Source organism: Pseudophryne corroboree, chromosome 8 (assembly GCF_028390025.1).
Source record: "Pseudophryne corroboree isolate aPseCor3 chromosome 8, aPseCor3.hap2, whole genome shotgun sequence".
Lineage (NCBI taxonomy): Eukaryota > Metazoa > Chordata > Amphibia > Anura > Myobatrachidae > Pseudophryne > Pseudophryne corroboree.
In genome coordinates this window covers 369,026,611-369,043,730 of record NC_086451.1, presented here as the reverse complement: position 1 = coordinate 369,043,730, position 17,120 = coordinate 369,026,611, and the positions used below count along the sequence as shown (strand labels likewise).

The window sequence follows — 17,120 nt, the reverse complement described above, 5'->3', positions numbered from 1 at the left end:
AATATATCACCTTTGACCAAGTGTATGGTAACATAAAAAATGATTACATGAAAAAAAAAATGAAAAACTTCAATGGCGCCTTCCCATATTTATCTACTTCTTTGAAATTTAAGAAAATACTCGAAGCTAAATCGCAGGGTTGCTGGAGGGGAAATTATTTCATTTGTCAGTAAATTCAGGAAAGATTGCTCCGCTTTCCGCTCTAACAACCTCATATGCTAGGTTTAAATCTTCACCGACTGCTAATAATAAAGCCCATTTTGCTGCAATCTTATATCAACATATATTAAACATACCGAGAATTCCGCTTCTCAATTTTACAGGCATGGTAATAAAACGGATCGCTTGCTATCTAATTTATTATGCAGTACTAAGCCAACTTCTCAGGTAGATTCCCTTAAAATCGGCACGGGGAAGAGGGTCCACAGAGGACCAGATGTTCTAGAAGAGTTTTGAGACTTTTACACTACCTTATACACCCAAGATCCCACTGGTAATTTAAAGAAAGATGCATTCTCTCTATTCCTGTTATATCGGATTCCCATTCAGAGACTCTTTTTGCCCCGGTCACTACTGAGGTGGTCTTGGCTACCAGTACTCATCTCCAACCCTTCAAAGCACAAGGCCCAGATTTGATGCTGGGGGTGTTCCAATATACTTCGGCAAAAAGGGCAGCGGATACTGAGGGATGTTTTGAATGAAATTCTACAAGGTCGCCAATTCCCTCATTATTTTAACTCTGCTATTGTCAAGGTTTTGCCGAAACCTTGTAGGGATTATAACTTTTTCACAAAGATACTTGCTGAAAGATACGTTTATTATGGCTACAGTCATATACACTGATCAAACATAATTCATTCATTTGTGGATGCCACTCGGTGGTTAATGTTTGGAAAGTCCTAGCTGCAGTGCAGAAACTGCATTTGATGGGTGGCTCAGGTGACCAGGTTGTGATCTCTATGGATGTTGAAAAAGATTTCGATTTGGTCACCTGGGACCACCTATTTAAACCCCTGATTCGCTTTGGCTTTCTTGAAGTATATTTCAGTTTTAAAAGTGTTATATCATAATCCACTCACTCAAATTTCAAGTAATGGTTATATATCTTCTTCCTTCCATGTTCAGAAGAGTGCATGGCAAGGCTGCCTATTATCCCCTCTATTATTTGCCCTAGCCCTTGAGCCTTTGGCGGTTGCTCTTCAGACTAACCCTTTGTTCCGAGGTATATCTATGGGCTCAACGGTGCTAAAAATGTGTCTATTTGTAGATGACATGTTATTGTGGGTTCAGTATGAATTACCGGGTGGCCGGTACACAGACAGCACCATGCCGGCCACCAGTATGCCGGCAGCATACTGGTGCGTTGCCACGCTGCGAGCTTGTTATATTCTCCCTGTATAGGTGTTGTGGACACCCATAGAGGGAGAATAGCCTGCGGAGCTGGTATTTCTCCGCTAGTCGGGATTCCGGCGTCTGCATTGTGACCGCCGGGATCCCGACTAGCGGTATTTTAACTGCTCCTCGTTATTGTTTGTTTCCAATCTCCCCACTTCTATCCCAACTATCCTAGACACTCACCAGTTTTGGTTCTTTTGCTGATTATAGGATTAATAGCCAAAAAATCTGAGGTGCTACATGTTGCAGGTCCTCATGCTATTCCATTATATCCGCAAACTACTTTTAAAATTTCAAAGTGCATCAATAAAATATCACTCCTAGACATTGGGGAGTTTTGCCCCTCATTATCCGCATGAGCAGCAGTCCTTAAGTCTATCATTTTCCCTAAGTTATCCTATCCAAAAGCTCCCCATTAGAATTTCTAAGGCAGATCTCAGTTGGCTGACCCTGTAACTTTTTGCCTTTCTTTGGCAAAATAAAAAACTGCGTATTGCTAGGAATAAACTTGATCTTAGTAGAGAAGATGGCGGTTTAGGGATACACAACATATTTGCATTTTCTCAAACAGTCTTCTTTCGATATGTGTTAGATTGGTGCATGTGTACGGAGTATTAAACAGAGGAGGATCTTTTGTTTCCTTAGTCTCCGACTGCCTTAGTGCATGCCCCTCGTACTTTGTTACCACAGAATGCATTGTCTACCTACTAATTGGAGGTTAAGACGTAGACACACAGGGCAGATTCAAATACATTTTTGACCAGCAGCCACTAGATGGCGCCTAATGGAGATATTCAAACGTAGCTCCGTTCGATCAGCTGCTGGCATCTACATTTCAGCTTGCACCAACCGGGGGTATGGGGACGAGTAGACATGTGTGAAAAGTGAGCCGTTTGGCTGCCCAAACGGCCCTTTTCCCGGTTATGTCCATTAGTTTAGACTGGTTTATGCGACTAAACCAGACACCAATAGGCGCGATAGGGGACATCAATTGTATATCGACCCCCGTGATCTCCTGTCACTTTAGACAGGAGATCGATGGGAGATAACATTTGAATTACCCCCACAGTCTCTAAATATACTACTTTATAGGCTAATCCCGCTTTTCAGCCAGGCCTAGATAATGTTGGAAAAAGGATTCTCCTCTAGTTGAATAAAATAATTTTAATTATTCTAAAACCGTGTTTAAATAGCGTTTAGGAAAAACTGATTTTTAATAAGAATTTACTTACCGATAATTCTATTTCTCATAGTCCGTAGTGGATGCTGGGACTCCGTAAGGACCATGGGGAATAGCGGCTCCGCAGGAGACTGGGCACAAAAGTAAAAGCTTGAACTAGCTGGTGTGCACTGGCTCCTCCCCCTATGACCCTCCTCCAAGCCTCAGTTAGGATACTGTGCCCGGACGAGCGTATATAATAAGGAAGGATCTTGAATCCCGGGTAAGACTCATACCAGCCACACCAATCACACCGTACAACCTGTGATCTGAACCCAGTTAACAGTATGATAAACGAAGGAGCCTCTGAAAAGATGGCTCACAACAATAATAACCCGAATTTTGTAACAATAACTATATACAAGTATTGCAGACAATCCGCACTTGGGATGGGCGCCCAGCATCCACTACGGACTATGAGAAATAGAATTATCGGTAAGTAAATTCTTATTTTCTCTTACGTCCTAAGTGGATGCTGGGACTCCGTAAGGACCATGGGGATTATACCAAAGCTCCCAAACGGGCGAGAGAGTGCGGATGACTCTGCAGCACCGAATGAGAGAACTCCAGGTCCTCCTCAGCCAGGGTATCAAATTTGTAGAATTTAGCAAACGTGTTTGCCCCTGACCAAGTAGCTGCTCGGCAAAGTTGTAAAGCCGAGACCCCTCGGGCAGCCGCCCAAGATGAGCCCACCTTCCTTGTGGAATGGGCTTTTACAGATTTTGGCTGTGGCAGGCCTGCCACAGAATGTGCAAGCTGAATTGTACTACAAATCCAACGAGCAATCGTCTGCTTAGAAGCAGGAGCACCCAGCTTGTTGGGTGCATACAGGATAAACAGCGAGTCAGATTTCCTGACTCCAGCCGTCCTGGAAATATATATTTTCAGGGCCCTGACTACGTCCAGTAACTTGGAGTCCTCCAAGTCCCTAGTAGCCGCAGGCACCACAATAGGCTGGTTCACGTGAAACGCTGAAACCACCTTTGGGAGAAATTGAGGACGAGTCCTAAATTCTGCCCTATCCGTGTGAAAAATCAGGTAAGGGCTTTTATAAGATAAAGCCGCCAATTCTGAGACACGCCTGGCTGAAGCCAGGGCTAACAGCATTACCACCTTCCATGTGAGATATTTTAATTCCACAGTGGTGAGTGGTTCAAACCAATGTGATTTTAGGAACCCCAAAACCACATTGAGATCCCAAGGTGCCACCGGGGGCACAAAAGGAGGCTGTATATGCAGTACCCCTTTGACAAACGTCTGGACTTCAGGCACTGAAGCCAGTTCTTTTTGGAAGAAAATCGACAGGGCCGAAATTTGAACCTTAATGGACCCTAATTTTAGGCCCATAGACAGTCCTGTTTGCAGGAAATGTAGGAAGCGACCCAGTTGAAATTCCTCTGTAGGGGCCTCTTTGGCCTCACACCACGCAACATATTTTCGCCAAATGCGGTGATAATGTTTCGCGGTTACATCCTTCCTGGCCTTTATCAGGGTAGGGATGACTTCTTCTGGAATGCCTTTTTCCTTCAGGATCCGGCGTTCAACCGCCATGCCGTCAAACGCAGCCGCGGTAAGTCTTGGAACAGACAAGGTCCCTGCTGGAGCAGGTCCTTTCTTAGAGGTAGAGGCCACGGGTCCTCCGTGAGCATCTCTTGAAGTTCCGGGTACCAAGTCCTTCTTGGCCAATCCGGAACCACGAGTATAGTTCTTACTCCTCTCCTTTTTATGATTCTCAGTACTTTTGGTATGAGAGGCAGAGGAGGGAACACATACACTGACTGGTACACCCATGGTGTTACCAGAGCGTCCACCGCTATTGCCTGAGGGTCCCTTGACCTGGCGCAATAACTGTCTAGTTTTTTGTTGAGACGGGACGCCATCATGTCCACCTTTGGTTTTTCCCAACGGTTTACCATCTCTTGGAAGACTTCTGGATGAAGTCCCCACTCCCCCGGGTGAAGGTCGTGTCTGCTGAGGAAGTCCGCTTCCCAGTTGTCCACTCCCGGAATGAACACTGCTGACAGTGCTATCACATGATTCTCCGCCCAGCGAAGAATCCTTGCAGCTTCTGCCATCGCCCTCCTGCTTCTCGTGCCGCCCTGTCTGTTTACGTGGGCGACTGACGTGATGTTGTCCGATTGGATCAATACCGCCTGACCCTGAAGCAGGGGTTTTGCTTGACTTAGGGCATTGTAAATGGCCCTTAGTTCCAGAATGTTTATATGAAGAGATGTTTCCATGCTTGACCACAAGCCCTGGAAATTTTGTCCCTGTGTGACTGCTCCCCAGCCTCTCAGGCTGGCATCTGTGGTCACCAGGATCCAATCCTGAATGCCGAATCTGCGGCCCTCTAGTAGATGAGCACTCTGCAGCCACCACAGAAGAGACACCCTTGTCCTTGGCGACAGGGTTATCCGCTGATGCATCTGAAGATGCGATCCGGACCATTTGTCCAGAAGATCCCACTGAAACGTTCTTGCATGGAATCTTCCGAATGGAATCGCTTCGTAAGAAGCCACCATTTTTCCCAGGACCCTCGTGCACTGATGCACTGACACCTGGCCTGGTTTTAAGAGATTCCTGACTAGCTCGGATAACTCCCTGGCCTTCTCCTCTGGGAGAAACACCTTTTTCTGGACTGTGTCCAGAATCATTCCTAGGAACAGGAGACGTGTCGTTGGAATCAGCTGCGATTTTCGAATATTTAGAATCCACCCGTGCTGACGTAACACTAACTGAGATAGTGCTACTCCGACTTCTAACTGTTCCCTGGACCTTGCCCTTATCAGGAGATCGTCCAAGTAAGGGATAATTAAAACGCCTTTTCTTCGAAGAAGAATCATCATTTCGGCCATTACCTTGGTAAAGACCTGAGGTGCCGTGGACAATCCAAATGGCAGCGTCTGAAACTGATAATGACAGTTTTGTACTACAAACCTGAGGTACCCTTGGTGAGAAGGGTAGATTGGGACGTGGAGATAAGCATCTTTGATGTCCAGAGACACCATATAGTCCCCTTCTTCCAGGTTTGCTATCACTGCTCTGAGTGACTCCATCTTGAATTTGAACCTCTTTATGTAAGTGTTCAAGGATTTTAGATTTAAAATTGGTCTCACCGAGCCGTCCGGCTTCGGTACCACAAACAGCGTGGAATAATACCCCTTTCCCTGTTGTAGGAGAGGTACCTTGATTATCACCTGCTGGGAATACAGTTTGTGAATGGCTTCCAAAACTGCCTCCCTGTCGGAGGGAGACTTTGGTAGAGCAGACTTCAGGAACCGGTGAGGGGGAGACGTCTCGAATTCCAGTTTGTACCCCTGTGATACTACCTGCAGAATCCAGGGGTCCACTTGCGAGTGAGCCCACTGCGCGTTGATATTTTTGAGACGGGCCCCCACCGTGTCCGAGTCCGCTTGTAAAGCCCCAGCGTCATGCTGAAGACTTGGCAGAAGCAGAGGAGGGCTTCTGCTCCTGGGAAGAGGCTGCCTGGTGCAGTCTTTTTCCTCTTCCTCTGCCCCGGGGCAGAAATGAGTGGCCTTTTGCCCGCCTGTACTTATGGGAACGAAAGGACTGAGTTTGAAAAGACGGTGTCTTTTTCTGCTGAGAGGTGACCTGGGGTAAAAAGGTGGATTTTCCGGCCGTTGCCGTGGCCACCAGGTCCGATAGACCGGCCCCAAATAACTCCTCCCCTTTAAACGGCAATACTTCCATATGTCGTTTGGAATCCGCATCCCCTGACCACTGTCGCGTCCATAACGCTCTTCTGGCAGAAATGGACATAGCACTCACTCTTGATGCCAGGGTGCAAATATCCCTCTGTGCATCACGCATATATAGTAATGCATCCTTCAAATGCTCTATAGTTAGTAATATACTGTCCCTATCCAGGGTATCAATATTTTCAGTCAGGCAATCCGACCACGCCACTCCAGCACTGCACATCCAGGCTGATGCGATTGCTGGTCGCAGTATAACACCAGTATGTGTGTATATACCCTTCAGGATATTTTCCAGCCTTCTATCCGCTGGTTCTTTGAGGGCGGCCGTATCAGGAGACGGTAACGCTACTTGTTTAGATAAACGTGTGAGCGCTTTATCTACTCTAGGGGGTGTTTCCCAACGCGCCCTAACCTCTGGCGGGAAAGGGTATAGTGCCAATAATTTATTAGAAATTAGCACTTTTTTATCGGGGGAAACCCACGCTTTATCACACACCTCATTTAATTCATCTGACTCAGGAAAAGCTACTGGTAGTTTTTTCACTCCCCACATAATACCCTTCTTTGTGGTACTTGTAGTGTCAGAAATGTTCAATGCCTCCTTCATTGCCGTGATCATGTAACGTGTGGCCCTACTGGACATTACGTTTGTCTCCTCACCGTCGACACTGGACTCAGTATCCGTGTCTGGGTCTGTGTCGACCCACTGAGGTAACGGGCGTTTTATCGCCCCTGACGGTGTCTGAGACGCCTGGACAGGCACTAATTGATTTGTCGGCTGTCTCATGTCGTCAACAGTTTTTTGTAAAGTGCTGACATTGTCACGTAGTTCTTTTAATACAACCATCCAGTCAGGTGTCGACTCCCTAGGGGGTGACATCACTAATACAGGCAATTGCTCTGCTTCCACATCATTTTCCTCCTCATACATGTCGACACAATCGTACCGACACCCAGCACACACACAGGGAATGCTCTGATAGAGGACAGGACCCCACTAGCCCTTTGGGGAGACAGAGGGAGAGTTTGCCAGCACACACCAGAGCGCTATATATATATATATATATATATATATATATATATATATATATATATATATATATATATATATATATATATATATATATATATATGGACAACCTTATATAAGTGTTACTCCCTTTTATAGCTGCTGTTTATAATTTAGCTGCCAATAGTGCCCCCCCTCTCTCGTTTTTACCCTGATTCTGTAGGGACTGCAGGGGAGAGTCAGGGAGCCGTCCTTCCAGCGGAACTGTGAGGGAAAATGGCGCTTGTGTGCTGAGGAGATAAGGCCGTCGTGAAGGGGCGGAGCCTATCTCCCGCTTTTTTCTGGAAAACTGGCAGGGGTTAAATGCATCCATATAGCCCAGGAGCTATATGTGATGTATTTCTTTTGCCATCCTAAGGTATTTCTGTTTTTATTGCGTCTCAGGGCGCTCCCCCCCAGCGCCCTGCACCCTCAGTGACCGGAGTGTGAAGTGTGCTGAGAGCAATGGCGCACAGCTGCAGTGCTGTGCGCTACCTTAGTTGAAGACAGGAACGTCTTCTGCCGCCGATTTCACCGGACCTCTTCGTTCTTCTGGCTCTGTAAGGGGGCCGGCGGCGCGGCTCCGGGACCCATCCAGGCTGAACCTGTGATCGTCCCTCTGGAGCTAATGTCCAGTAGCCTAAGAAACCCAATCCACTCTGCACGCAGGTGAGTTCGTTTCTTCTCCCCTTAGTCCCACGATGCAGTGAGCCTGTTGCCAGCAGGACTCACTGAAAATAAAAAACCTAAAATAAACTTTTACTCTAAGCAGCTCAGGAGAGCCACCTAGCATGCACCCTTCTCGTTCGGGCACAAAAATCTAACTGAGGCTTGGAGGAGGGTCATAGGGGGAGGAGCCAGTGCACACCAGCTAGTTCAAGCTTTTACTTTTGTGCCCAGTCTCCTGCGGAGCCGCTATTCCCCATGGTCCTTACGGAGTCCCAGCATCCACTTAGGACGTAAGAGAAATTTTTTTTTTTTTACTTGAACCTCTAATTTCATACAGGGTCAATTAAACCTTGCACAGCGACCATCTTGAACATTTCTCAACTAAGTGGATCACCTGCAGTTATGGAGTTATAGACTGGCAGAGCATGACAAGACTTGTAGTTACACAGTACAATTGAGAAAAACACTTGTCTACCTCTGTGTGACAGAACACAAGTAGGGGTCTTACTTTCCTCCTGAAGTCGGGCCATAACTTGAACGTCAGTCAGATCTTGAAGCTTGTATCCCATAGATATGGAGTCATCTGATGTGCTCAATTCACTGTCTACAGAAGACTGAGAGCTGAGTGCAGAATGGACACCCAAGTAACCTTGGTGAAACAGAAAAGATAGACCGGAAGTTAAAATAAGAATTTACTCACCGGTAATTCTATTTCTCGTAGTCCGTAGTGGATGCTGGGAACTCCGTAAGGACCATGGGGAATAGCGGGCTCCGAAGGAGGCTGGGCACTCTAGAAAGATCTTAGACTACCTGGTGTGCACTGGCTCCTCCCACTATGACCCTCCTCCAAGCCTCAGTTAGGTACTGTGCCCGGACGAGCGTACACAATAAGGAAGGATTTTGAATCCCGGGTAAGACTCATACCAGCCACACCAATCACACCGTACAACTCGTGATATGAAACACAGTTAACAGTATGAAACAATAGAGCCTCTCAACAGATGGCTCAACAGTAACCCGATTTAGTTAACAACAACTATGTACAAGTAATGCAGATAAACCGCACTTGGGATGGGCGCCCAGCATCCACTACGGACTACGAGAAATAGAATTACCGGTGAGTAAATTCTTATTTTCTCTAACGTCCTAGTGGATGCTGGGAACTCCGTAAGGACCATGGGGATTATACCAAAGCTCCCAAACGGGCGGGAGAGTGCGGATGACTCTGCAGCACCGAATGAGAGAACTCCAGGTCCTCCTCAGCCAGGGTATCCAATTTGTAGAATTTTGCAAACGTGTTTGCCCCTGACCAAGTAGCTGCTCGGCAAAGTTGTAAAGCCGAGACCCCTCGGGCAGCCGCCCAAGATGAGCCCACCTTCCTTGTGGAATGGGCATTGACAGATTTTGGCTGTGGCAGGCCTGCCACAGTATGTGCAAGCTGAATTGTACTACAAATCCAACGAGCAATAGTCTGCTTAGGAGCAGGAGCACCCAGCTTGTTGGGTGCATATAGGATAAACAGCGAGTCAGATTTTCTGACTCCAGCCGTCCTGGAAACATATATTTTCAGGGCCCTGACAACGTCTAGCAACTTGGAGTCCTCCAAATCCTTAGTAGCCGCAGGCACCAAATAGGCTGGTTCAGGTGAAACGCTGACACCACCTTAGGGAGAAACTGGGGACGAGTCCTCAATTCTGCCCTATCCATATGGAAAATCAAATAAGGGCTTTTACAAGACAAAGCCGCCAATTCTGATACTCGCCTGGCAGAAGCCAAGGCCAATAACATAACCACCTTCCATGTGAGATATTTCAGATCCACGGTTTTTAGTGGTTCAAACCAATGTGATTTTAAGAAAACTCAACACCACGTTGAGATCCCAAGGTGCCACAGGAGGCACAAACGGGGGCTGACTATGCAGCACTCCTTTTATAAATGTCTGAACTTCAGGTACTGAAGCGAGTTCTTTTTTGAAAGAAAATCGACAGAGCCGAGATCTGTACCTTAATGGAACCCAATTTAAGGCCCATAGTCACTCCTGCTTGCAGGAAATGCAGAAATCGACCTAGTTGAAATTCCTCTGTTGGGGCCCTTTCGGCCTCATACCATGCAACATATTTTCGCCATATGCGGTGATAATGAGTTGCTGTAACCTCTTTCCTGGCTTTAGTAAGCGTAGGAATTACTTCCTCCGGAATGCCCTTTTCCTTCAGGATCCGGCGTTCAACCGCCATGCCGTCAAACGCAGCCGCGGTAAGTCTTGGAACAGACAGGGCCCCTGCTGCCGCAGGTCCTGACTGAGTGGCAGAGGCCATGGGTCCTCTGATATAAATTCTTGAAGTTCTGGGTACCAAGCTCTTCTTGGCCATCCACGAGTATCGTTCTTACTCCTCGCCTTCTTATTATTCTCAGTACCTTTGGTATGAGAGGCAGAGGGGAGAACACCTAAACCGACTGGTACACCCACGGTGTTACCAGAGCGTCCATAGCTATCGCCTGAGGGTCCCTTGACCTGGAGCAATATCTTTTATAGCTTTTTGTTAAGGCGGACGCCATCATGTCCACCTGTGGCCTTTCCCAATGGTGTACAATCCTATTGGAAGACTTCTGGAGGAAGTCCCCATTCTCCCGGGTGGAGGTCGTGTCTGTTGAGAAGATCTGCTTCCCAGTTGTCCACTCCGGGAATGAACACTGCTGACAGTGCTAACACATGATTTTCCGCCTATCGGAGAATCCTTGTGGCTTCTGCCATCGCCATCCTGCTTTTTGTGCCGCCCTGTTGATTACATGGGCGACTGCCGTGATGTTGTCTGATTGGATCAGTACCGGCTGGTTTTGAAGCAGAGGCCTTGCTGGCCTCAGGGCATTTTAAATGGCCCTCAGATCCAGAATATTTATGTGTAGGGAAATAACCTGACTTGACCAAAGTCCCTGGAAGTTTCTTCCCTATGTGACTGCCCCCCAGCCTCAAAGGCTGGAATCCATGGTCACTAGGACCTAGTCCTGTATGCCGAACCTGCGGCCCTCTTGAAGATGGGCACTCTGCAGCCACCACAGTAGAGATACCCTGGTCCTTGAAGACAGGGTTATCAGCCTATGCATCGGAAGATGCGATCCGGACCACTTGTCCAACAGGTCCCTCTGAAAAGTTCTTGTATGGAACCTGCCTAATGGGATTGCTTCGTAAGAAGCTACCATTTTTCCCAGGACTCGCGTGCAATGATGCACCGCTACCTATTTTGGTTTCAGGAGGTCTCTGACTAGAGATGACAACTCCTTGGCTTTCTCCTCCGGGAGAAACACTATTTCTGGTTTATGTCCAGAACCATCCCCAGGAACAGTAGACGTGTCATAGGAACCAGCTGTGACTTTGGACTGTTTAGAATCCACCTATGCTGTTGTAGCACTTTCCAAAATAGTGCTACCCCGACTACCAACTGCTCCTTGGACCTCGCCCTTATAACGAGATTGTCCAAATACGGGATAATTACAACTCCCTTTTTTTTTTGAAGGAGTATCATCATTTCGGCCATTACCTTGATAAAACACCCTCGGTGCCATGTACAGTCCAAACGGCAGTGTCTGGACTTGGTAATGGTAATCCTGTACCACAAATCTGAGGTACTCCTGGCGAGGATGGTAAATGGGGACATGCAGGTAAGCATCCTTGATGTCCCGGGATACCATGTAATCCCCCTCGTCCAGGCTTGCAATAACCGCCCTGAGCGATTCCATCTTGAACTTGAATTTTTTTTATGTTCAAGGATTTTAATATAAAATGGGTCACACCGAACCATGCGGTTTCGGTACCCCAACCCGTGTGGAATAGTAACCCCGTCCTTGTTGAAGTAGGGGCACCTTGAGTATTACCTGCTGGGAATACCGCTTATTAATTGCCTCTAGCACAGCCTCCCTGCCTGAGGGAGTTGTCAGCAAGGCATATTTTAGGAAACGGCTGGGGGGAGACATCTCTAATTCCAGCTTGTACCCCTGAAATACTACTTGGAAGAAACAGGGATCCACCTGTGAGCGAGCCCACTAATTGCTGAAATTTTTGAGGCGGCCCCCCACCGTACCTGGCTACACCTGTGGAGCACCCGCGTCATGGTGTGTACTCACAGGAGGCGGGGGAAGAATCTTGATTCTGGGAACAGGCTGACTGGTGCAGCTTTTTCCCTCTACCCTTGTCTCTGTACAGAAAGGAAGCGCCATTTGACCCGCTTGCTTTTCTGAAGCCGAAAGGACTGTACCTTTTTCTGTGAGGAAACCTGAGGTAAAATTATTTCTTCCCAGCAGTTGCTGTGGATACGAGGTCCCAGAGACCATCCCCAAATAATTCCTCACCCTTATAAGACTCTCTATGCGCTTTTTAAGTCAGCATCACCTGTCCAGTGACAGGTCTCTAATACCCTCCTGACAGAATGGACATTACATTTATTTTGGATGCCAGCCGGCAAAATATCCCTCTGTGCATCCCCCATATATAAGACAACGTCTTTAATATGTTTTTATGTTTGCCAACTATTATCCCTGTTTGACAGGGTCACCAACCACGCTGCAGCAGCACTATCTGCAGGTCTCAGTCTAGTACCTGAGTGTGTAAATACAGACTTCAGGATAGCCTCCTGTTTTTTATCAACAGGTACCTATTAAAGTGGCCGTATCCTAAGACGGCAGTGCCACCTTTTTTGACAAACGTGTGAGCGCCTTATCCACCCTAGGGGATATCTCCCAGCGTAACTTATCCTCCTGGCGGGAAAGGGTACGCCATCAGTAACTTTTTATAAATTACCAGTTTCTTAACGGGGGAACCCACGGTTTTCACACACTTCATTTATTCATCTGATGGGGGAACAAAACACTGCCTGTTTTTTCTCCCCAAACCTAAAACCCATTTATAGAGGTTAAAGTCAGAAATGTATAACACATTTTTTATTGCCGGGATCAAGTCACGGATTGGATTGTGTATATGTCTCCACCTTGTCGACACTGGAGTCAGACTCCGTGTCGACATCTGTGTCTGCCATCTGAGAGAGCGGGCGTTTTTGAGCCCCTGATGGCCTTTGAGACGCCTGGGCAGGCGCGGGCTGCGAAGCCGGCTGTCCCACAGCTGTTACGTCATCCACCCTTTTATGTAAGGAGTTGACACTGTCGGTTAATACCTTTTACCTCTCTATCCACTCTGGTGTCGGCCCCACAGGGGGCGACATCACATATATCGGCCTCTGTTCCGTCACCATATAAGCCTCCTCATTCAACATGTCGACACAGCCGTACCGACACACCGCAGACACACAGGGAATGCTCTAAACGAGGACAGGACCCACAAAAGCCCTTTGGGGGGACAGAGTGAGAGTATGCCAGCACACACCAGAGCGCTATATACTGCAGGGACTAACTGAGTTATGTCCCCTATAGCTTTATATCTATATATATAATGTATACTGCGCCTAAATTTAGTGCCCCCTCTCTCTTTTTTTAACCCTTGTAGACTGCAGGGGAGAGCCAGGGAGCTTCCCTCCAACGGAGCTGTGAGGGAAAATGGCGCCAGTGTGCTGAGGAGATAGGCTCCGCCCCTTTTTCGCGGCCTATTCTCCCGTTTTTTATGGACTTCTGGCAGGGGTATTTACCTCATATATAGCCCCTGGGGCTATATATTGAAGTATTTTTGCCAGCCAAGGTGTTTTTATTGCTGCCTCAGAGCGCCCCCCCCCAGCGCTCTGCACCCTCAGTGACCGGAGTGTGAAGTGTGTATGAGGAGCAATGGCGCACAGCTGCAGTGCTGTGCGCTACCTTGGTGAAGACTGAGCCTTCATGCCGCCGATTTTCCGGACCATCTTCTTGCTTCTGGCTCTGTAAGGGGGACGGCGGCGCGGCTCCGGGACCGAACATCAAGGCTGGGCCTGCGGTCGATCCCTCTGGAGCTAATGGTGTCCAGTAGCCTAAGAAGCCCAATCCGGCTGCAAGCAGGCGAGTTCGCTTCTTCTCCCCTTAGTCCCTCGCTGCAGTGAGCCTGTTGCCAGCAGGTCTCACTGAAAAGAACAAATTCTAAGACTATAACTTTCTAAGAGCTCAGGAGAGCCCCTAGTGTGCATCCAACCTCGGCCGGGCACGAAATCTAACTGAGGCTTGGAGGAGGGTCATAGTGGGAGGAGCCAGTGCACACCAGGTAGTCTAAGATCTTTCTAGAGTGCCCAGCCTCCTTCGGAGCCCGCTATTCCCCATGGTCCTTACGGAGTTCCCAGCATCCACTAGGACGTTAGAGAAAATATATTAAACACAGATGATAAAGACCATTCTGTATACCTATTGCATTGGCCCTTTCCTCTCCTACCCCAGTGATGCAGGCCACATAAAGTAATTTATGGGTTAGAGGTTTTGGAATGTGTGCTGTGACAAGACAAATTTTAAAATGGGAAGTGCAAAAATAAACACAGCGATCACCTGGAGATAAGATACTGCTTTACTTATCTGCTATTTATGTCAGCATTAACCCAAGTACAAAACTACCCCACAGTCTAGTGCTATCCACATACGCTGCATTATCATAGCGGTTTAGCAGCAATCCCCAGCGGTCGCAGACCCAGCAACCCCAGCGGTGCCAGGCACCAAATTACCCTGTGGAGTATCAGAGCTGCAGCTGCCATCAAATATGCGAAGGCAGATTTACATCGTGCCACCATCCTTAAAGACCCCCTTCACTACCTTGGCCTCCTGCTGGGTGTCACTTGGTGGGCGATGCTGAAGCCAGTCTGCCACGCTGTTCAGTTGCCCGCCTCCCTTCCCCCCCTGCTGTGTGGCATGCTATAGATTGGGGGCTATACTGCATGACATACTATGAATTGTCCCTGCTGTGTGGCATACTATGAATTTGGGACATCATGATGTGGCATACTATGAATTTGGGACACCATGATGTGGCTTACTATGAATGGGGGGCACCATGGTGAGCATACTGTGAATTTGTGGCCCTAGTATGTGACATGCAATAAATAGTGGAAAACTGCTCTAATCAAGCTGGTAACAATCCCCAGGTGCTGCGGGAGGGGGTTACTCTAGACAAGAAATACAAAAGGGATTTTTCCCACGCACTCTGCTGGCTGTTAGTAAGAAGAGCTATATACTATGTAATAATAGGAAATTTAGAGCTCTTCGTTACATATGTTTTGCAAAAGATATGATAAGCCTCCAGGCCACTTCACGGCTGCTCTATTACTGGAGGTCCCTATCTAAGCATAGGTCCAGGGCTTGGACCCCACAAAGTCGGCTCAGGCCCGACCACCCCAGGGCAGCACACCATTGAAATACTAAAGTGTTAATGTGTGTTAAGAAAGAAGCAGAAGCTATGGGTTAGAAAGTGCTACAAAAATAAGGGTGTTAATAAAATACTCAAAAGAGTAATGTTAGTGAAAAAATAGTGAAAAAATAGTATGTGACATGCCATGCATTAAGGACCCTGCTGTGTGGCATACTATGAATTGGGGGCAGTACTGCGTGGTATACTATGGGGCCGATTCAACTGTTATTGCCGCAGCCGCCACTAGAAGGCACCCAATGGCAGCAATTCAATTGTTCTGCTGTTTAGGCGCCCAGCGGCCATGGAGGAAACATTTTTCTCGCCCCTGTGTTGGAAACCAGACATATGCATGTGGCTGTGGGCACTGAAGAGGCATTTGGTGACGTCTTAGGGGCACTGAAGGAACTTGTAAAGTGGTCTATACAAGTTTTCATATATTTTGGTTGGGGATGATGGTGGACGCTGCCGTGAGGTCTAGCAGCAGTGCCAAATCCTCCTATAACGCTGCAGTAGCGCTGCTCTCGCCCCTTCCCCTCTCCAATCCCCCCCCCCCCTCCACGGCACTCCAACCCCCTGCCACTTCTGCGGCTCTCCAACCCCCCCCCCCTCCCCATCTCCTCCTCTCGGCTCCCTCATCTCAATTCGACTTTTTTTTTTAAAGCCGAATTGAGATGGCCATTGAACAGCCCTTGTCATATCCATTCCGACAGATGCATGTCGGAATGAATCCGACTTCAATTCAATATACCCCATAAACTCATGCCTATGCATAGGCTGTATGGTAAAAACTGCGACGAGAGTTGCGACCAACTAAAAATCAGGTGCACTGAAGGTTGGAAAAGAATGAAAAACATATATAAAATCATTTACCATCCTATCAAACCTATTTACCATCAAGTTATGCTAAACCTTAACCAAACCACAAACATACTTTTGTAGGAAACTTTTCTTTTGTTCTGTTGACATGAAAGTTTACTTTTACTTAACACAGAGTCCTGGAACATTACCTGGCGCATTAGAGCAAACTGCAGCACGGCTGACAAACAAAAAGTAAATAGAGGCCAACATGTTTAACAAGTCAAAGTGTATAGTGATCCACACAATCCACATCATCAGCGTTGCAGCAACAGATACAAGCCAAGCCGCACAGAGGAGGAATATGAAAACAGAAAACTTTCCGCTCATACAATTTTATTAAAAGGCTTCATAATAGGTTGTAACAGTCATCACACAATAATTAGGTTCTGCTCATTAGGAAACATGCCATTCACATTCTGCATGACAACATGCCATACCTGAGTTGCCACAGGTTAGTAGTGGTTTGTTAGTGGATTTCAGGCACCCCGGTGAGTTTAGTGTATTGCTACAACAGATGCTCTCATTGTTGCCGTTATACGCACTTGGCGATGCCAGCGGGCTGCAGTACAGACTTTTCCATCTACTGGCTATAATGACAATTTAAAAGTAGTACGAGGTTAGGAGAAACAAGGATCAGATAGAGGAGATGCAAATATGATTATAGATTACAGATCTGTGCTATGGAAATGCGCAGTGCTGAGAGATTTGTATAAGAACAATGCTTACCTTGTGCAGCCTGACATTACTGCAAAGAAAGGAGGTGTGCAAAGTCGGATCAGGTGTAAGAAATAATGATTGCAAAGGAGTAAGATGCGAATGAGATTCTATTAGCAAATATCAGGAACATGAATACAACAATATCTTAAGATGTAATAAAGGGAATGCAACATGTATCGTTTTCAGCCCTCATGGTGC

General features: G+C 47.2%; 1 protein-coding gene across 4 annotated transcripts in view; it reads right to left on the bottom strand.

Moving 5' to 3' along the window:
• LOC134949149 (SLAIN motif-containing protein-like) overlaps positions 1-17,120 on the bottom strand; it is a 79,614-nt gene that overhangs the window by 53,068 nt on the left and 9,426 nt on the right. For all 4 annotated transcript variants that reach the window (XM_063937562.1, XM_063937561.1, XM_063937564.1 and 1 more), the window contains 2 exons: positions 16,643-16,792; positions 8,559-8,699 (listed from right to left, as the gene is read on the bottom strand). In XM_063937562.1, the coding sequence (XP_063793632.1) occupies positions 8,559-8,699; positions 16,643-16,792 (291 nt within the window). The remainder of the gene's footprint in view (positions 1-8,558; positions 8,700-16,642; positions 16,793-17,120) is intronic.